Here is a 21,824-nt window from a genome sequence, read left to right as displayed (position 1 = left end):
TTACTTTCATTAAATTGGAATTGCACTATTTTCTCACTTAAAGATTTACTTATTCCCAGGTTTAGCTCTGCCATAACTCACTTTAATGTTTAATTTATTAAAGACATTTTGACTCTGCCATCTACAGTCTTATTGTGTGTATTCACTGTATTGTTTTATGTTTTGATTCAATTAACTGGAAGGCTGCATCATTTTCCCTGTTTTTAATCTTTTCCACCACATTATTTTTGCCTGCCACCTCTGTGTCATCAAATCCCAACCTATACTCTTCATGTGTAGCTTCTAGCTGGTAAAGTGAGATGCCCACCTCAATTCAAATTAGACTCCCTCAATGTATTTCAGAAGCATATGAAGACCTCTGACAGGTGTGTGTGTGTGTGTTTTTTTTTTTTTTTTAAAACTTGGTCAGTGTAACTTGGTTGCACGTTTTTCTGAGCTCTTGTGACCAATTTTGTAACTTTGTCATGTAGTACTTGTACCAAAACACCCCCCAGACTGATGTTTACTTGATTATGTTCACCTCTTTTGTAAATCACTTTTACTAAAAGTTAAGGAATGTACATGTAAATGTAAAAAACAAATAGGTGCCCAGATGTTGTTTGTGTGTTTTTTTTTTTCTGTCTATCCATATCTTTTGCATACTCTCACACAACTTGCTGGCCTTGTCCAGTGCTTATTCAAGTTTAAGCGTTTAACCGTAGAACACTAGAAATTCTGCGATGAGAAAAGGCCATAGAGTCCCACAAGCTTGTCCATCCTGTTCATCTAGATTGTCCAAAATAACATTAAGTAGAGATCTGAAGGTCCCTATAGTCCTGTTCACCATGCTACTTAGTAATTTGCATGTGTCCTATGTTTTTATATTTAGGGTTGAAGATAAATACTACTGGTAAAACTATTCTTTTCATATTGATTTTCTTCCTTTTGAGTTCTTGTAATTGAACCCTGTGATTGCTCCTGTTTAAGCTACATCCGGGCTCTGTAAATTCCTTGCTGTGTGGTTGGGATACTTCAGCTGTCGTTCCAGGTCAACTTAAAGCAGCCAGTCTGATGTGGTGTTGAGCAGGCTCAAGGCTGCTGAAAATTTTTGGCTGTACTCTGACTCAAACGAAGGAGATGTGATTTTCCCTGGCCATGTTGCTTGCTGGTGGTAATGGCTATTGCAATGCCCTCTGCTACTGGTTTCAGCACCTGATCATTGTGTCACCTGTAGTGACCTTACCCATGGCTTTAGGACAATTGCTGATGATGTGATCCAGTACTCCTTTTCCTAGGCAGAGCGGGCATGATGGGGTATCACTTTTGCTCCAGATATGGAGGTTTGTATGGCTTGTTGAAATATTGTAGACAGCCTGGATCATGAATTTAACACTAGGTGTCAGTCTGGGAAATCTTCTGCTTCAGCGTACACTCCCACGTTGTCCACGATCTCTGCTGCTGCATGGCCACTATCTTGCTGAACCTCTCCACATCAGCCACTATTAACCCCTCAAGGAAGTCCCAGACAGTGTCTACCTAGACTTTTTGAGCCTAAGCGGTCTCCAGGGCAGGAGTACGCAATTGTACGTACAAAAAAAGTAATTTTCACAATGACCACTAGGCGTCGCTGCGGTAGACCTTCATGCAACCGGAAGGAAGATGAACCGTCAGTAAAAACCGTACGCGGAAACGAGGTGAATGTTTATGTTGGTTGCTGTTTTGCTTCAGTTTGAACCTTCCGCTTGTGTAGACTGTTTTTTTTTTTTTACTTAAATCATGTCAGAGAAGACGCGTTGAAGGCAAAAAGCGAGAAAAAACATAGCACGACAGAAAAGACAAGAAAAGTCCGGCTTGGATTTTATTCTTTTCGCTGTCCGCGCGAAAATAAAGGTATGTGTCGTTGGGCTGTGTGACAAAATTATCCTCAACTTGTTTGGTGTTTGTATTTAGTGCAAGACAAGATATAAGAATATATTTTAAAAAGCTGCTTTTTTTTTTTTTAACGTATTATTTTATCCAGTTAAACGCAGACAACCTGTAATCAGCCTGTGCCCGGCGTGTTGACAAGCGCGTATTTGGCTTATTTTTTTGTGTCTCGGTGAAACGTGATTAAAAGAAAAGAGGTGGGAGTGGCATTGAAATTCACATTTGTGGATATTTTAACAGTTTGTTTTTTATGGAAAACGGAAGTGCTTTTGGAGTCACGAGCAGGTCAAATCTCAAGCTGTCAAAGACTGATTTTGTTGCCTCGTCATGCCAGTTGTGCCTTGATTGATTTATTTCATGGGTTTTTCAGCTCGTTCTATTATAATATTAGTTCTAAAATAAGTATGTAAAACAGTTACACGGTTATTAACAAAACATAAGTTTGTGCTGTATAGTTGGCATACTTGTAAAAATGAGATCAGTGTACTTGGATGTGTTGCCCTTTAGCCAGACTGGCCATAAAGGGCACAGTATTTAATCTTGGTTTTACACAGCGGTTTTAAAAACAGGCAATATCACAATGTAGCTTCATTCACTTAGCCGAATACAGCAGCCGGTATAGACTACATAAATAGCAGTTAGATGGTTGAGAGCCTGGCCTAAAACATTAAAAGTTGAAGTCAAAGAAGTACCATAAGGGCAGGGCCATCTTAACAACATCATGGGGCCCCGTTTTGATTGCAAAACAGCTCTTTTTGTTAACATTTGAGTTCTGAAATATATATTTAAAACCGTTACACAGTTATTAACAAAACATTAGTTTCTTCTGTATGGTAAGCATAGTTATAAATATGAAAACCGTGCACTTGGATGTGGTGGCAGTGTGATGTAGTAGTTAAGGCTTTGTACTTAGGTCTTTAAACCTTGAGGTTGTGGGTTCAAATCTTGGTACTGACACTGTGTGACCATTAGTGAATTACTAGTACTCTAACTGGAAGAAGAAAAAAAAACTCATTTTATGTCAGATGTCGTAAATCACTTTGGATAAAGACATCAGTCAAATAATAAGTAATATTAATATTATTAGATCACTGGAGGTGCTTACTAGATACAGTTGTCCATGAATAAAACATCCTGCCTGAGATAAATTCCTGCTTTTCCTAGTGAATTGGCTTTTGCTGATAGTTATTGCAAAACACAGTTTTACAAGTCACTGAACCCTTTTGAATTGAAATGGGTAATCAGTAAGTATACTGTGAAAATTGAGAGTGTAATTTTCATTTGTTTATGTCCTTCAGTGAAATATTTTACTTATTTATTTTTTTAAATCCGTTGTTTGTAGTCCCCTTTTAAAGTCTGCAGCTGCAAATGTATATGTAAAGAATCTTGGAGAGTAGGGAGGGGACATGGGGTGGTTGGACATCCCATGTCAAAGTAAACAGACGCACATGTAATTACAAACAGAATAGTGAACGGACATAGAGGCTGTTTGGTGTGGTGAAAGTCAGTAACCAGTTCCTTGGTTTTGCTGATGCTACGTTGCAGACAATTCTTTCAGCACAAAGCAATAAAGTTGTCCGCCTGACTCCTCTCTTCTTATCAATATGCACCATAAGTGCAGAGTCATCTGTGAATTTCTTCAGGTGATATGGGTTGGTGTTATATTGTAGCAGAAAGTGTACAGAGAGAAGACAGGACTGTTCCTTGTGGTGCTCCAGTGTTGCTCACATCCATATATGAAACACAGTCTATGAGTCTTACAAATTGTCCCAACAAGCAGTCTATTATCCAGGACAACACAGGATCAATCACCTGATTATCCCTTAACAAAGAGATGGATGGACATGCATGCAGTCACAGCAGACCAGTTCATAATCTATAGTTAACCTAACTCTACACCTTTTTTGAGTTTGTTTGTGGAAAATCCACACAGACTTTCACACTGAATGTACGAATTCCACACTGACAACACCCAGGACACTGGATCCATGAAGTAGCAATGCCAACAACCATGCTTCCCCATTTCAAGGTGATATGTTGAAACTATTAACATTTATGAACACTTTTTAACACTAGAACACTGTCAGCTGAAGTCACATACTCCTAGAACTGGCAGCCTTGTAGTTTGTGGTCCAGTGCTTTGACTGTGATAAGTGACCAGAATTGAAACATTTAGAGTAGACCTTAAAAATAAATTGTCACAGACAAACAATGGAGATACAGTGTGGAAAAGCAGGGAAATTATAGGCCTTCAGGTTTTCCTTTGAATGTGGAGACAGAGAAAGGAGCCTTCTGTACATACAAAGAGAGGGAGGGAGAGAGAACATCATATAGATGAGTGCCACAAAGCTGAATGAGCATTCACCAGCACAAATTCAGGAAGGTCTTGAAAATGTGAGGCCAGCATCCAAGAAACTGCTGATTTGTAGGTGTTCACAGTAAATATCACAGAGGAGAGTCTTTGAGGTTCAGTTTTCAGGGCTTCATGGGTATGTAGCAGAGCTTTGACAATAATTCTATAATAAACTAGCAGAAGATTCAGATAATGCACAGCAGTAAGATTAGAGATGGAAATATTGCTGCTGTGTGGGAATGGAACATGTCCATAATTAAGATTTACATGTATGTAAAAGTTTCTTTTTTTTAAATGTTTCTCTAGAATTTAAATCATATTATGTCCTAATGATATAGCAGATGATAGCTTAGGATTAAAATTACATGCAGCATGAATTTTCTAAATATTTTAGAAATTGGAATATTGTTTTCTTGGATGCTATAGTAGTGTGTGATGTTTACAAAACAGTGGCCTGTGTGACTACTTTTTTTTTTTTTTGCAAATCACTACCATGATCAGCCTTTTTACTTTTTATAATGATTATTAGCTCATATTGTCATTAGTAAAATGGCAGCCTTCTTTTTCTTAAAGCTATGTTATATTAGGTGACTTTTTCAGTGATTTTCAGTCGTAGAAATCATTCAATCCTTGCGGATCTGAGGTCGTTGCCGGGGTACTCCCATTAAACCAGTTGCCTAATGTAACATACCCAGTGACTGACTCCAACTAGTCTGTGATTTGCTATGATAAAATTAAATGGGTTTGATTTTCCTCATTAGTTGTAGGGGCGGGTTTGTTGTGCATGAGAATTATCATCCAAGGAATGCTCATCTGGAAGTACAATTCATATAACGTTGCAATGAGAAGTAAAGAATGCTGTTTTTTTGACAGATAGGAGAGAAACTCCTCTGTCTGTTTTACATACCACAACAGAACAGAAAAAGAAGAAGGCCAGTGACTGTTGCTGAACTCGCCATACGTGATACTCCTGATGAGACCTTGTTGGGAAGGTGACGCAGTGGTAGAGCTGCTGCTTTGCTATAAGTAGACTGTGGAAGATTGTGGGTTCGCTGCCCGGTTCCTACCTGTGTGAATAGCGCTTTGAGTACTGAGAAAAGCGCTATATAAATGTAATGAATTATTATTATTATAAGTAAGCCTAACAAGATTTGGTATGTTTGGCAAGTTGCATTGCCTTACTGTACATGCATGCTGTATTGCTGATCAGAAAGCTAAACACAAGCTCAGATTTTTTTGTGAAGATGAACTGTAGTTGTGTCATTTTAGCAAGTGTTTTGTTTGCTTTTTCCATCTGTTTTTAGTGTATGCTTGGAGCAAAAAAAAGGGTTCTAGCTTACTGTGCATTTATATCAGTGGTCACACTGAAGCTACATTAGGAATCACCGCTGCAGTGTTTATATTTAGTCATGTGTCTCTGTTTCCCTTAAAAGTGTAATGCTAATGGTCATATATCATTACTTTCCAAAATTGCAAGCTCGATTTAAAACAAAAAAAAAAACACCAGATTTTTTTAGTACAGTACTGTAACTGAACTAGTAATTGTTGTTTTTTTATTGACCAGTAGATGTCAGTGGAAAGCCACTTCTTTGAGTGCTTTTACCCTATGAGCCTTTGAGATTTAAAAATGTTGAAAAACTGTTTTGTGAAATATTTCCATTTGTCTTTCAAATCCTCTCTGGGCCATATATGAGAGTTTTAAAAAATATGTGACAGGTAAGAAGCAATTTTTACTTTATACACTGCCAGTTGTTGTCAGATAACTCTGTCATTGTATACATTAAGTAGTTTTTTTTTTTTAAAAAAAAGTACTTTATTTGTTCCTTTTATTAAATGTTAGATTTTTCCTGAAGGCCTAAAAACATGCAATAATATGGAATATCAAGAAGGCTGTATGTAGGAGGGAATCCAGACAAATAAAACAGCATTGTCCGTTAATCATCCAGCTGCTTTGACAAAGAATGTTGTCAAATGAAAACATGATTTTTTGACCAGTTCTAATGATGTCTATGCAGTATCAACCTGTGGTGAAATTTTATTTCAGCAGAGTTATTATTAGATTTGAAGAAACAAAAATTGCGGTCACAGTACAGAAATATTTACGAGGATTCTTTCAGACTACGAAAATCCTGAACCTTGAGAGAAGATTAACCTTTCATCCGTCCATTTTCAGTGACACTTTATCCAGTTCAGGGTCACCAACCAGAGGCTATCACCTGTCTGCATGGAACATCATTTCATCTAATTGAACACTCACGCACTCGCATCTTCTCAAACAAGGTCAACTTAGATCCTTCAGTAACTTTTACATGCATGTTTTTGTGATGTGGAAGGAAGACCAAACTACATAGAGGAAAAATAATGTAGACACAGAAAGAATGTGAAAACTTAATATAAATAATGACTGGAACACATTATCAGTTCAGTATCTGTAAGGCAGCGATACCAACCATAGGACCATCATGCTCACTAGGTTCATCATCCAGCAGAATAATAATACAAAACACTGAAAATGTTTGCCGCATTTTGAGAATGGTTATCTAAAAGTGCTATTCTGGGAACTTTAATGAAGTGGGGCATATTTGTCAAGAGGAAAGGGCAAAATTTGCTCTGAACTAGTGTGTAAAGCTACAGAAAGATACCCAAAAAGACTTCTGTCTGTTATAGTGGTGAAATGTGGTTTACAACAACACCACCATTTATTTATATAGCACATTTTCATACAAACAATGTAGCTCAAAATGCTTTACATGATGAAGAAAGAGAAAGAAGACAAAATAAATAAGAATTACAATTAGGGAACTCTTAACATAATAAAAGTAAGGTCCGATGGCCAGGTTTAATAAAATATTGATAGATACAAACACTTACAAAAGCAGCAGTTTTCAGTTTTGAATGTTTTAAAATTTCTGGAAATAGACAACTCATTTTATATTTAAAATGTTTTTCTTAATCAGGTGTTCAAAACTTCTGAATACATTTGCAAACCACTATATATTTAAACCTAATTTAACTGTAGGATGTGTCAGGTTATAAAAATGGATGGATATTTAGTGATTTTCTATGATGAATGAATTGTTGAGCCTTATTTGCTTTTTAAACATTAATATGTTATATTCTTGCAGGGTGAATGACCAACCTGGTGCCCTCCAGCGCGCTCAGCGAGATCAACCTTCGTTTACTCTGTCACGATGACATAGATACTGTAAAACATCTGTGTAGTGACTGGTTTCCTATTGAGTAAGTACAACTATTTTTTGTTTTCGGATGTTTTCCAAAAACTGTGTATATTTATGTCTTCCTAAAATGACATTGGACAGCTCGTTAGGAGCATTTTGTTCGACATGTTAAGTCACATTTTTCATAAACGTTTTACTTAATACAACTAGACTTTATGTAGTAATAGCACCACTACAGTATGTTTGATTGTAAACCCTTATCATGTACTGCCAGAAATTTTGATAACTAACATTCACTTAATAATTACAGTATTTTGATATTAAAGTACTTAAAATATAATTTTTATTTGTCTTAGATTATTTTTTTGGTTACTTGTTTTAAATTTCATTTTAATAGTTATGAATGTTGAATTTTATGCTGATTGCTGCTTCTTTCCTGTTAGATATCCAGACTCATGGTATCGAGACATCACATCAAACAAAAAATTCTTTTCCTTGGCTGCTACATTTAAAGGTGTCATTGTGGGTATGATAGTAGCAGAAATAAAAGGAAGGACAAAAGTGCACAAAGAGGTGATTTGCTTTTTATTTTATATACATTCCAGTAGTCCCCTGTCTCATGGTTTTGCATCTAATTGTACAATCTGTTATCCTGTAATTATATTTAAGGTTTGTAGGAGCCATGGGATAAGGTCAATAGTTTTGAAAGGTCAACAATTAGTCCATTACTGAACACAACAAGAAATAAAAGAACCTCCCAGGATATTAAATTAAATTAGTAAAGAGATGACTCACTTGGCATTGATAGGCATGAAGATGTATTCAAAAAAGAGTAAATCTTCTTCCTAAAGTAGTGACTAAGTAAACCTATCAGCGCAATGTAAGGGAATGTTACATTAATAAATGACATGTACATAGTAATATAAGAACATCGATTAAAATGGAAATCTGATAGGAATTGCAATTAACTAGAAATATTTTTATTACTTGCCAGTTTAAAAACTGTTCTTCATTTTTCGCCCTTGAAATAGTCATCAGTACTGCATGTAAAATGAAAAAATTGTGTGGGATTTTCAGAATACACGCCATATACTGTATATAATTACGCAAAACTATTTTATTTCAGTACAAATATTGCTGAAATCTTGTTTTAACAATCTAAAACTAATTGTAGTAACTGTTAAATAACATGTACATTATAAAAATATGTTTTTTTAAATGTGAAATTAGTGCCAGTCATAAATATCTTGGGTGTATCTAAGTACACTGGTCTGTTATTTCTATCATTATGACATTCCTCAAATGCCAGAGGTGCCAGTGTAATTGAATTAGTGCAATTTGTCTATTTAAAATAATTTGAGTTTACTTTTGTTCAGTTTTAATTTACATTGTCAGTCAGTATTTTTTAACATAAGTTTATTTCAGTTTTTTATTTGTTTTGAGCATTAAAAAACTGGTGTCAAGAAGGATAAAAAATTAAGGTTAAATAACATTCTTTTATTCTTTGCTTTTTTTATAGGATGGGGATATTCTAGCTTCTAGCTTTCCTGTTGACACACAAGTTGCATACATTTTAAGTTTAGGAGTTGTAAAGGAGTTCAGGAAACATGGAATAGGTAAGCCTGAATGTGTGTGTTTCATTTAAATTGAATTTTTATTTAAATAAGTGCTTAGTGATGAAATACAAGAATTCAATACTTAATTCAGATGCTGTTTGCTTCAGTAATTTAATTACACTTCTCTTTTGCAGTCTGTCTTATTTATTTTCCTTATTAAAACTAAGCAGTGGATGGACTAATTTCCTGGTCAGATTTTTCATTTTATTTAATTTTGTTGAATAATTTTGTTTACTAAATATAGTTGTTATTAAAGTGTTCACCTGCTTTGTAATTTGTAATTTATTTGCATTGATGACCAAAAAGAAATGATTAAAAAAGGTGAAATCAAAATGATGTAAATTCTTACGTTAATGGTAAAAGAATGTAGAATATAACCATAGTACTCCCCCTTATGTCACTTTTTGACAGAAGTTATGATAATCCAGCAGTTTTTGCCTCTTTTGCATTATAAAATTCTTCAAATACTGTACCCTGAAACTGGATGAGGTCATTATGAAAGCTAATTACAAATTCTCAGTTGAAGCGAGTCCTTTTTTAAGGTGTTTTGTTGCTTTAGATTGTAAGTTTTATGCGAGTAATCTTCTCCTAGGCTTCTCACATTTTGAATTTTTTTTTTTTTGTTCTGTGATTTTTTTTTTTTTTTCCCATTACTTTGCTGTATTCACAAGTCTTTCAGGCTGTACTGCCAAGAAGCATCTCTGAAGCATGATGCTTTGAATGAAGTGATGGTGTTCTTAGATATGGGATATAAAACTGAATTGATGCTGAGGTTGGTTAGAGATTAGAAGAATAGCTGAATTAGATTAGCTGAAATGTATTTTACTATTTTGTTTAAACTGAAGATGGGGCAAAAGTGTTAATTGTTTATTGCTTAAATTAAAATGTATAAAAAGTAATCACAACTTGTGGCTAAAACCAACATACATAATTCAGACCTATACTTTTAATATTAAGTAGACTTTTAACAGTGTAAAGTTTGCAGTAACAATACAAGTATCCTATTAATTAACCTTTGGGAAAACCTTTTTGTGTGCACTGTGCTCTGCTTTCCTTTGAGCACAGCAGCTTCTGTGTGCAAAGAATCTGAAATCTTTGTTTGAATAAGGGTATCAGCCTTTCATTGCTCCAGCTAGCAGGAGTTTAAAGATAATGCTCTAATGTTCTAATAAAGAACCAATTGTTGACTGGCTTCCCAATTCAAGGCCAAGGTTGCACAAAAACTCCGCTGTTGTGCATTGGATGATTGGCGTCCATTTTATTGATGAGAGTAGAAGCTATCCAAGCAATTATAAGTATAAGATGTTACTGGTAGTATTGAGAGGATATGAGATAGCAATCTGGAAAATTTTGCAAGGTTACCTTATGTAGTGGTGTATTCTAATAAGGCAACAAGGAACAGAGACATTTGAAATTTTATATTCAATTTTGAATACTTAACTCTTTCAGGGCGGATGTCGACTTTTGTCGAAATTCAGGGGTAGAGGATGGTAATCATCCGTAAAACTTGCTGTTATGTTTTAGTTTGACTCTCTTTTCTAAAAGGAAAGTTAGCTTCATTAATTTGACCTCGATTTGCACATGTGTGAGTAGTGAAGAGCAAGTGACCTCTAAGATGGCATCGACATCTGGCGAGAGACCAAAGCAAATGGACAAAGTAAATACTCTGTTGAAGACGTTTTGCATATTATTGCCAAATCGGATTCTGAGTTGTCGGACTCCGATTTTCAGGCAGGTGACCTGGAGGTGGAGATTGAAAACGAAAGTGAGGTACCAGCATCAGCTGATTGGTACCCAGCTGATCGTGGTGCTGAACACGCTTGGGTAGCTGATGCACCTACGGCAACGTTCGCCTGGGATGACCGCCACTTATGATGAAAAAGGTACTAGCCAGATTGCGTTGCACTGCCAAACGAAGACAACCAGGTAGTCAGCCCGCCACACATTCCTACTGGCCATTAAGCTGCCCCTACACAGCCTCCAGAGACCCTGAACAGGCGCCAACAGCAGCCGCACCAACAGATGTTTTATGTTGATTTATATGTGAAACCTTTGCTTTGTGTGCTTTTCAGAAAAGTGAGTTGCCTGCAAAAAATATTTAGCCCTCGAAGAGTTAAACTGTAATACACTGTGAATAAAGATACTAGACCATTGTGGTAATGCATGGAGGACCAATTTAAAATAAACGTTTAAGCTCATGTTCACAAGTTTTGAATATTGCAAGAAATACAGACTTTCTATCCAGGGGAAAAGAATGTGTAGACATCGGGAGAACTTTTGGACTCCATGCAGATTGTGATGTGGCCGGGATCTAAGTTTTAAACCAGTCTTCTGAAGCTATGTTGTCAGAGTTTAAAATATAAATAAAAATGTATAAATTGAAATCAAATGAAAAATACAATTATGTTCATATACTGGCAATTGGAAAAATAATCTTTGTAATATATGCATATTGTGTAAAAGGTTTTCAGTCCATATTCAATTCATATTCATCCCTTACTTAGTAGTATAAAATATATATATTTATCCCTTACCCCTGTGAAACGGGGTTAGAATAAGGACACCGTCTCTCTTGCATGTCAGAAAACCAGACTAAAGGATTTTGGCATCAAGAAAGGCACCCAGTCTTAAAATTTTCTGCTCCAATAACCCTTGTCGTGTTGAGTGCAGATGGAGGTACAGCGGGGTAGTGATAGTAAGGACAAGAAACGCATGGAAGAAATTCAAAGAAAAGTTTATGAAAGCTGAATTGAAAGCCCACCTCCCCAGGGTTCCTGCCAGGTAATAGCTCATTCATTGGCTGCCATGGCACTTCACATCGTGTCAACATTTCAGAGCACTGTCTGAGAGAAGAGTACAATTACAGAATAAAAAAAAACAAAAAAACGAGTGAAAACATTATCAGGTGAGAAGTATGTCTTATATTTGGGCATATTCAAGGTACTTCAACAAGCGGAAGGTTGATTCACCAATGCATTTGCACAAACTGCCATTGAAACACTTAAACGTAGGCCGTTATGTCTTAATGGCAAATGAATGATAGCGGAGGTAAGTCTTTAATTCAAAATCTTGACGCTGTTTAAGCACATCCTCCAACTGTTCACAAGAAGTGGCTTATTTAACAATGTTTTAGCAAAATTACATGTGTTTGGGATTTAGTGAGCATATGACTTGCAAGTGTCTTGCATGTGGATTATGCAACCTGAGTATACTGAATTTTTTTTTTCATAGACATTTTAATATTGTTTGCTGTTGGTCCACATTTTAGCATATTGTGTTAGGAACTTTTTATGTCTCTGTTCTACATACATACACAAGATTAAAAAAATTATTCTAGACCATTATTACAGAAATCAAAGGTTAAGTAATAAATAAAGTTTAATTTTTGGGTGGAGTATTTTTTTGAAAGCATGACTTTGTGTTGCTTTGATTTGTTCCTGAAATTAAAAATGTTTATGGGGAAAAAAACTATTTACTTAATTTGAGTATTCTGTGCTCATTTGAGTTATCAGTTTCAAAATAAGCTTTCTTAAATTTGCATTTAAGCCTAATATAGTAAAGTGATAGCAGCAAAAGTCAATAGTTAGTACTCGAATTTGTGTAACAGTGCCTCCCTAACCATGTAAAAATAAGTGTCCTTTACTTATAATGTGTTTAAAAAAGAGTAGTATACAAAATAAAGATGTATAATATAATATAGTTTGTAATAGACAAATTTGAAAACAAAGCTAGAAATACACAGTCAATATTATTTAATAAATAATTACGATAATGTAGAAACTTTTGTCAAATATTAAAGTGTGTGTTTGCTAAATACAGTTGATGTTTTGCTTATGTCAAATCTTACATTTTTTCTTTCTTTCGTTTTTTAAATTTTTTTCAGGTTCTCTTTTACTAGAAAGTTTAAAAGATAACATATCTACAACAGCCCAGGATCATTGCAAAGCCATCTATCTTCATGTTCTTACTACAAATAATACTGCCATTCACTTCTATGAGAACAGAGACTTTAAGCAGCATCATTACTTGCCATATTATTACTCAATACGAGGAGTACTAAAAGATGGATTTACATATGTTTTGTATATCAATGGTGGACATCCCCCTTGGACGATCTTATATCCTTTCCTTCTAATGTCATTTATTTTATTGTATATCATACAGCTGATATCGAATGAAGGTTTAAATGTACCGTCCACAGTTGGCTGTTTAAGTGTGCCTGATGCTACTGGAATACGCTTACGCTGCCATAGTCCTAAACGTGATTAAATGGATTTGAGGATAAATAGATTGATAGATGGACTCCCGATTCACTAGCCCGGAGTGTGGTTCACTTTTATAATAGTAAGTGTTTAATTTTAGATAGATAGACAGCTGGTCAGTCAGTTCGTCTACCTGTCCATTCCAAGGGGAAATTTAGCTTTTACAGAAGCTCAAAAGTATATAAATATAACAAACCACAACCCTCTCAAATACACAAAGAGTAACAAAAAAGAAAAAAATTAAATATAATAATAAAACTACAGTGTACATAAAAATATACATTTGTCTATGAGAGTAAAAAATGAATTAAAGCTTCTGGCAGTTTTAATGTAAGTTGCTTGCTATTTTTAAGAGTGTCTTGTATTGCATCTGTTATTAGTTGTGTCAGTTTTTGAGAACAATCTTGAAGTCCTATTCCAATATCAGTAGATTTGCTTGGATCAATGTGGCAGCGATACTTTACAACACCAAAGGACACCAAGAAGAAAAATAGAACATGAAAGATTAAAATAATAAAGCAGTCACAACAATTATAGTTTCACCAGTTTCTCTAACAGAAGTAGCTTATGTTAAAGTAGTGTATAGTGAATAATTTCACTTCTGAAAATTTTAAGAACGTCTGTGGCTTGTGATTTTATTGCATACTTTCAGGAATATATGTATTTCTTTAACGTGGACAATACATTTTAAAGGAGAATGTTAATGGCTGTGAAATTGAAACATGAAAATATTATTGCCTTTAATTAAGTTCTTGCTTGTATAGAATTGTTTTTACATTTCATTTACAAATCTGAAATTTGCTAAGATTATCTGTATAATTTCTACAGGAGGCATATGGTAAATCTATTTTTTTACTCCTAATTCCTTCAGTTCATCAAGGATTTACTTTACGGTTCTTGTTATGATATTGTTAGGTATTTATTGGTTATAAATCTTTTAAGTAATCATTTTGGGAGTAAGCTATAAAGCCTGTTTTAACACACACTCTGGCTGGCTATTGAGCCCACTCCACCTTCTCCACCCCTTAACTTTGCTTTTCTCCACTTTGTGCATTAGTTATCTCTGCTGTCTCATAGCCCCAGGGGAAGGCACATAAGTGCCCCTTTCCAAGGCTGGTTGTTGCAGGGATAGGCTGCAGCCCTAAAATTGCAAGTGGTGAATAGATGGATACCAGCAGTGTATATTTTCTGCCACTCGGGATACCTAGTAGTGGCTTACAACATTATTTTGTATTTAATTAATAGGCTGTCAAAAACAGTGATGATAATAAAAAATGCAATTTAAAAAGTTAAATATCTATTTCTTATAACTTTAATACTAACTAGTGAATAGTTTACTATTTACTTTGTTTTTGTATCACTGCTGGAATCCCATAAGCTGTAAACTGTGATAAGTGCATTAAGCCCTTCTAGAATCTTTATGTCCCTCTTACAGTTGTCAGCAAATCTATTGAATCACCAACAGACCAATAGCTGAACTTTTAATTTATATAATTAGCCATAATTCACATTATATTAATAGAAACATTTGGCTCATCAAAGTTTTGAAGTTGTATTAGTGCAACATTTTTTTATTTAAAGAAATCTGTTTATATTTTTAAAAAAGATCCTCTTTGGAAGTGTGTGATTTTTATTTTTTTTTTTCTTCCTTAACTTGTGCTTACTGATTATATTCAGCATATAGGCTCTGCACTGGCAAATCTGAGTCCTTGTACAATTCCACAGAGGATATATCGTCAGGCTCAGAATCTTCTTCGTAGTTTTTTACCCTGGTCAGGTATTTCCGTAAAAAGTGGTATTGAATATAGCAGAACAATGTGACTGACCTATAGAAGTTATGAAGAAAGGACTCGGTAAGGTGTGTATTATGTGAAATTTCTGTTTTTGATTTAACGTTTTACCTAGTTTATGAAGCCAATTAAAAGAAGTTGTTTAAATTATGAATTGCTGTAATTAAGCAGCTCTCAACTCAGTACTGTTAAATAATATATAAAATAATGATCTTAATATGTTGATTGACTTTTTTTTTTTTTTAGATTTTGTTCAATCCCCTAACACTAAGCATTAATGTACTGTAGCTTCTGCTTTATCTTATTTAAGTTATTTGCTGGCATTCATCCATCCGTGGAAATGCTTTATTAAATGGCATTTTTCAGATAACAGCAAATTAAATATTTCTTTCTGAGTTATAACAATAGTCATATGCCTATACTGGTCTTGAAATGAGTACTGAAATTTGGCCATTTTAAAGGACATCTTTGCCACTGTTGTAAAAATGTATTTTGATAGCTTGAAGATGATATGATTGAACAATGTTTAAAAGTGTTTATTGTACCACAAATAATATTTTATTATTCTAGTAGTACTGATATGACATTGTCTGTTCAGATGTATTTCAGTGTTATTGTGATTATTTTAGGATGTAGGAGGTTCAGGGTATGTAATTATTGAGGGAAATGGTTCATATGTCCACAGTTTTAAGTACCATTTTGTGAATAGAAATTTCCTTCTACAGTGTTGCAGAAAACTGGATTATATCTTCTTTTATATGCATGTTTAAGAAATAGATAGAAATGCAGTTGAACCCCTTTGGTAAGATAGTCCCACCTACAGTCGATTTGATCCATGCCCTCTGCTTCATTGCAGAAATGTCCTCTTGATTAAAGATAAAAGCAAGAAATTTGCTTGGTGAAATATTTTAGAGCATTAAAAAAATACACAATCGTATTAAATTACACTGGCCAATTATATTAAAATAGCAGTGCTTACTGTCTAAAGTAGTTGGCTCTTTAAACTACAAAACTAAACAATTGTTTTCTGAAGACCCTTTAGTAGATCTTTCTAGGTACCAAATTAACTACTAGTGTTTTCTTCCCCTCTCAGTAGGTTAGATGTTGTTACATTTTATTTTTGCATTAAGAATATTATTTTCTGATCCATGTATTAAAAATGCAATACCTGACATTAAAATTGATCAGAATTATTATTACTAATTTATTTGGTGACTTACTGAAAATATAGTTTTGTTAGGTTGCATATGAGGATGAACTGGAATCCTGTCCAGGGCTGATTCTAGTTTTGTTCATAATATGATTTAAGGATAGATTCTGGCTCTCTTTAACTCTCTAATGAAACATGCAATTTCAGGAAACTCATAATTGTTAAACATACCGTTCATATGTTTTTTGAGGCATTTAGACAATATTTTTATGCAAAATTATATTTGCCTTTCTGGTAAGTTTTTCTTTCATCATATATTAATTGTATCTTTCCAGTGACTTCCATCCAGATGTGAGTAAGACTAAAGTGAATACTGAAAAAGAGGACGCATGAATTGAAGAAATAGATAAATAAATACTAAGACGAGCAATGGTGCTTTTATAAGCTTGTTCACTAAAACTAGAGTTAATTCTTTTCATGGATACCATGTACCTGTAAATTTGCTTCTCCCTCCAAAATCTAACTGAACCGTCTGTTTATATATTTTTTTTAAGTTTTGTAGTTTTTATCTTTATCTTTTTTGCGTTCAATGAAAAAGAGAAAATTCCTTGTCATAATGTAAATAACAGTGTTAATTCTCAGGACCATGTGTATATGTTTATCGATTAGTGTTTCCATATTGTCCATGATTGTATGTAACATTGATATTAACAGTTCATTAAGACCTGCATGGTCTGATCATATTGTATTGGAAGAAATTTGACAGTTTGCTTTGGTTTTTACATTTACAACTAAAATGCTTTTGAGGTATGCTTCTGATCAAAGACTTGGATGCAGATTATACATGAGCAGGGGTTAGCCCACTAATGCATGTGTGCATGGGTAGCATATTCTTTCTATTTTTGTATATAAATATATATTATAGTTAGTAAATGTATAACAACCAGGCTTTGTTAGCAATACTTGGGCCAAGTAGAATGTACAATTAAAAAAGCAGGCACCTCCTTTGTAAACAAATTCAAGAAGGGAAAAAAGATTATATTTTAATTATATATTCGTATATCTGTTCTAACAAGCAAAATACTGATATAAATTGAATTGTAATTATTTATTTATTTATTTTTTCAAACAAAAGAGATGGGTAATTTTTTTAACTTTTGTTTTCATATTCTAATTTGCACTGTTCTTTGGATGAGTTGGGATTTTTCAGTTATTGTTAGGATACTTAAAAGAGGAATTTGTATAGAAGAGCATGTTGCGGCATTGCCAAACAGTTTTAATTAGTCCATATTAATATTGTGTATGTTTTTTTATGGATCAGGTTATTTCCCAATGCATTTTAGATGATTTAATCTTTTAGTGTGAATATGTGGTTGTTATTTTTATATACTCTTTAACATCCTCTTTAGACAGGATTAGAAACCTCTAAAATTTCCAGAGTGATTTTTTTCCCCCTAAGTAAATCTCTCTTTTTTTCTATGCTTTTTATTGGCACTTTACATCTCACAATTTTTCTGTTGTCATATTGATATGATCCATTGTTCATTATAATACTGAGTGAACAATATTTGTCTTAGTTACAGTGTGTGTCTGTTATTTTCTACCACCCTGGGCTTATCAGTGGGTTGAACAGTATAATATACAGTATGTCAGCCTTTATAATGTCTTTAAAACAAGTATTTTAATGGAGATATGCAACGCTAAACAAAATACAACTATTTCATTAAGTATAGTTCCACTGTTGCTATGCAATGTAAAAATATATTGCAGTTATTGTTTAGTTATATTGTATTTTAGTGGTATCAAATTTATTTAAAGCAGAATGAAATGACTATTATTACATATCTTTGAAGTCTGATTTCAGTTCATGTTTTAGATCTCAATGTTTAAATGATAAAGCGGGTACATTATACAACAGTTTCTGTACTCTTGGAAAACAATGTGTTCATTTACTTAAAATATAGAAAATTCTGAAACTGGCCACATTTGCAATCCATACTTGAAATGTAAATGATGGGGGTGGGGGGGTGGGGGGGGGTTGGTGTGGGTAGGTGAGCAAAGAGTCCTAATTAGGAACTGTTAAACTGTTTTACTTCTTTGATGTTATTTTGTATTTTTGTAACCATTATAATTTAAAAAATCATTAACTCTGCAAACAACTTTCCAAATAACTGCATTTACCTAACACTAAATTTAAGGTAATACTAGTGTTGTGGCATTTCATGTACTGATGAATGGGAGTATTTATCACAATAACTTAATGTCTAGCATAAGAATTTACATAATCTATAGATTGTTGGTAGAAAAGAATGAAGTTCACATTATGTTTGTTTACCAGGTATTTAATTCCCTGAATGTACATTTTTTTCAAGCATTTATTTTGTGATAATTTAATACAGGTTTAAAGTTGTACATTTCTGGTAGTCATTTGCCATTTTTTGTACAAATAATCTACATCAGGTGTCCCCTGGTTCTGTCCCGCAGGTTTTTGTTCCAACTCAGTTTCATAGTTAGAAGATAGTTTTTCTGGCTGAAGCAATTATTACACAAGAAACATTGCTGTGCTTCATTTTACTTAACTGGCTTATTAAGATTCCCAAATCTCAATGGCTTCTTTTGACTATATACAGAACTCACTGTTTTTAGTTGTTTCTTGTTTTCTTAACTAGCTACCAATTAACAATAAGGTGCAAATAATGTGACAACCAGCATCTCACCAACTAACATAGCCCCATCTACACTTGTGCATTTCATTATGATGTATCTGTTTTAATAAAAAAAATAAATTGAAAAGTTGAAGGGCTGAGAATTAGTAATCTTCTCCAGGCAATGAATTATTTAGATGATATTCTTGGAAAAGAAAATTGTACAATTGAAGAATGACCTGAAATGGTAGAATGACAACCACTAACAAGCCATAAAATTAAATAACAAGTTCTGTTACCGACAAGGATTGGCTTCTAATTAATCAATTGGGTTGGACTAAAAACCTGCAACTACTATAGCCCACCGGGACCAAATTTCAGGACCTCTCTTCTACCTATGTAGTATATACCATATATAAAAGACTGACTTATTTTTATTGTTTAAACTATACTTTTTGTACTAGTACAATTCTGTGATTCTTATATGATTGTAGTATTACTACAGTTGTTAAGTTTTGAGGAGGGAAGCTAATATCAGATTTACAGTTCATTTACATATTTCATCTTTTTGGCTATGTTATACAGCTTTGATGTTGACCCACACACACAGTGAAGTATAGGTAAGGAGACTTTGTAGAAAGTGCATTGTGTTGCTTCTTAGGACAAGTGCAACAATGTAGTTTACCAGATATCTTGTGGTTATTAATATGAATGTCTATTTATGTGTATTTGTTTTCAGAAGTTTACACCCTTTGTACATAACACCATTATGATAACTGATTTTTAACTTATTTTTTGTTTATTGCTTTTTGTTTTTTTTTTCCTGTGTGGGGAATTCTTTTTATGTGTTATTAATGTTATGTATTTTCACCTGAAACAAACTTAATGTTTAAGTAGTTAATTTTCACAACATGTAAGTACAAATACAACAGAACAATGATGTACCCCAATTGTCTCTTTTTATGCTTGTATGAAAGAAAATCTCCTAAATGAACAAAAAAACTTTGGAAATGACATGAGTTGCATGAAAAAATGTATTACACTTTGTGACTTTATGAACTTTGTGAAGGATGAAGTTTAGTTGGTAATGAAGTTTTTAAAATGTTTGGGCCAAAAGAGCCTAGACTATTTGCAATTAATGGCATTTTACCTTAGCCAGCATGTTTTGTACAAAATAAAATTTAAACACACTTTGATATACTTGTTCTAGAAGACTTTAGTATATATTTCAAACACTTAGCTATGGAAAGAGTGCAGTTTATTTCAATATTTAGTTTTTTTTCCTTTTACCAATATATATGTACCTTTTCCTTGGAGAGGGGTTAACTGTGTTGAATTCCTTTATTTAGTTATTTACGTTTTCTCCATTTTATGTTCTTTGTTAAAATCTGTCAAGATGTTCCCTGTTTCCTAATTAAATATTTTAATGAGAAACTTTGCTTATGATCTTTTTTCTTTTAAAAATGTTTACCTGTATCATGTATGTATGTATGTATGTATGTGTGTGTGTGTGTGTGTATAAGTGTGCTTATTGCGGTATTTTTTAATCTTTCATAAAAATACCATCACTGAGACTTGAGTTTGTTTAAAACTTTTAAACAAGTTTCCATATTATGGCCCTTTTTTAGCACAATGATTGATATATAAATATATATAAATAGTTACAGTATATTTTTAATAATTTTAGGGTCCACATGGACTGAACTGTTTCAATAAAAAAAAAAGTGTGGTAAAGTGCATTCTGGGTCTGTGGCAGTGTGTGTGTGTCTGAGTTACAGAAACTCTGCTCAGGCTCATGGTGGGTTGTTGGTTTTAGAAGGAAGCACCAAAGCTCATAAGCGGTTTTTAATTGATCCTGACTTTGCTGCCGTTACACTTATTTTATTACATTATTTATTTGATTTTCATTTTAACCTCCTCCAATGCACTGATTTTATTCTGAATTCATCATTTATTGAATAGATGACTGCACTACACTTTATTAATTGAAAGCACTATTTTGTGAGTAAAAGCACTAGGCACATTGCTCCATCTCTTACTCTGTGTGTGTCCTTATTGCCCAGTCCATCCTTGGTTTATCTCTTTAAGAAGACTCTGCCAGCTGCAGACATTCCAGGCACCATGAAAGGGTGTACATGTTTACAAAAAAATTCAGTTGGAGATTCTCTTTCATTTTAATAAGAATTGTAGTTGTCACTCTACTTTCCAATTTGGGGTGGCAGGGGGCCAATGCCTACCCTGACATCATCAGACAGAAAGCAATAACCGGTCTTGGAGAGAGTATTAGTCTATCACAGGGTTCACTCATATGCACACATTCACACTGAATAGGGCAAGTTTAGAATCAGAAGATTAAGTAAGTTTGAGAATGATGTTACCATTCTGTTGACTTTTATGTGTATGTATGTGAGGATATACGTTAGACAGACTGGAGTTACTTCTCTTGTCACTTCTTGTTACTTCTCTTATAAGCCATGTCTTATAACAAGTAGTCCCATGGTTAAATGTGGCAAGATAAAAAATGTAACAAAGATCCGTTGAATTAACAAAATAGGATCAGGAGAAAATGTATTCTTAAAATGTATTGGGCTGCAAAAATCAAACAAATGGGATCATCTAAAACTGGAATTGCATTTTATGTAATATGTAAAATATTTTTTCTTGGCTATGGGACCTATAATTAAATAATGTGTGTGCTGTATTTACTTTAGATCAGTTTAGATATGCAAAAATATTTCACAGGGAAGTAACTAGTTTGATTTTTGTTAGATGTCTGGAAGAATGAGATGAAATACTTGTTGTAGTAAATGAATTTAGGGAATTATAAAGTAGTGTATTAGAAAGGGTTTGAATAAAATGTTAATACATTTTTGTGTCCATAATCTATAGCATATATAAAATGCTAATTTCTATCTGTTCATCAT

General features: G+C 33.7%; 1 protein-coding gene across 1 annotated transcript; it reads left to right on the top strand.

The window, feature by feature from the left end:
• The first annotated feature begins 1,647 nt into the window (after nucleotides 1-1,647).
• nat15 (N-acetyltransferase 15 (GCN5-related, putative)) lies at nucleotides 1,648-20,339 on the top strand. Its single transcript, XM_028814361.2, has 7 exons — nucleotides 1,648-1,869; nucleotides 7,384-7,498; nucleotides 7,881-8,010; nucleotides 8,957-9,053; nucleotides 12,937-13,171; nucleotides 14,980-15,173; nucleotides 16,591-20,339. The coding sequence occupies exons 2-6, from the start codon at nucleotides 7,389-7,391 to the stop codon at nucleotides 15,134-15,136; spliced, it is 729 nt and encodes a 242-aa protein (XP_028670194.1). The 5' UTR covers nucleotides 1,648-1,869; nucleotides 7,384-7,388; the 3' UTR covers nucleotides 15,137-15,173; nucleotides 16,591-20,339.
• Nucleotides 20,340-21,824: the final 1,485 nt, after the last annotated feature.

The sequence above is a fragment of the Erpetoichthys calabaricus genome, chromosome 11, assembly GCF_900747795.2.
Source record: "Erpetoichthys calabaricus chromosome 11, fErpCal1.3, whole genome shotgun sequence".
Taxonomy (NCBI): Eukaryota; Metazoa; Chordata; class Cladistia; order Polypteriformes; family Polypteridae; genus Erpetoichthys; species Erpetoichthys calabaricus.
The sequence above is the reverse complement of the archived record's forward strand: the minus strand, read 5'-3'. Positions and strand labels throughout refer to the sequence as shown.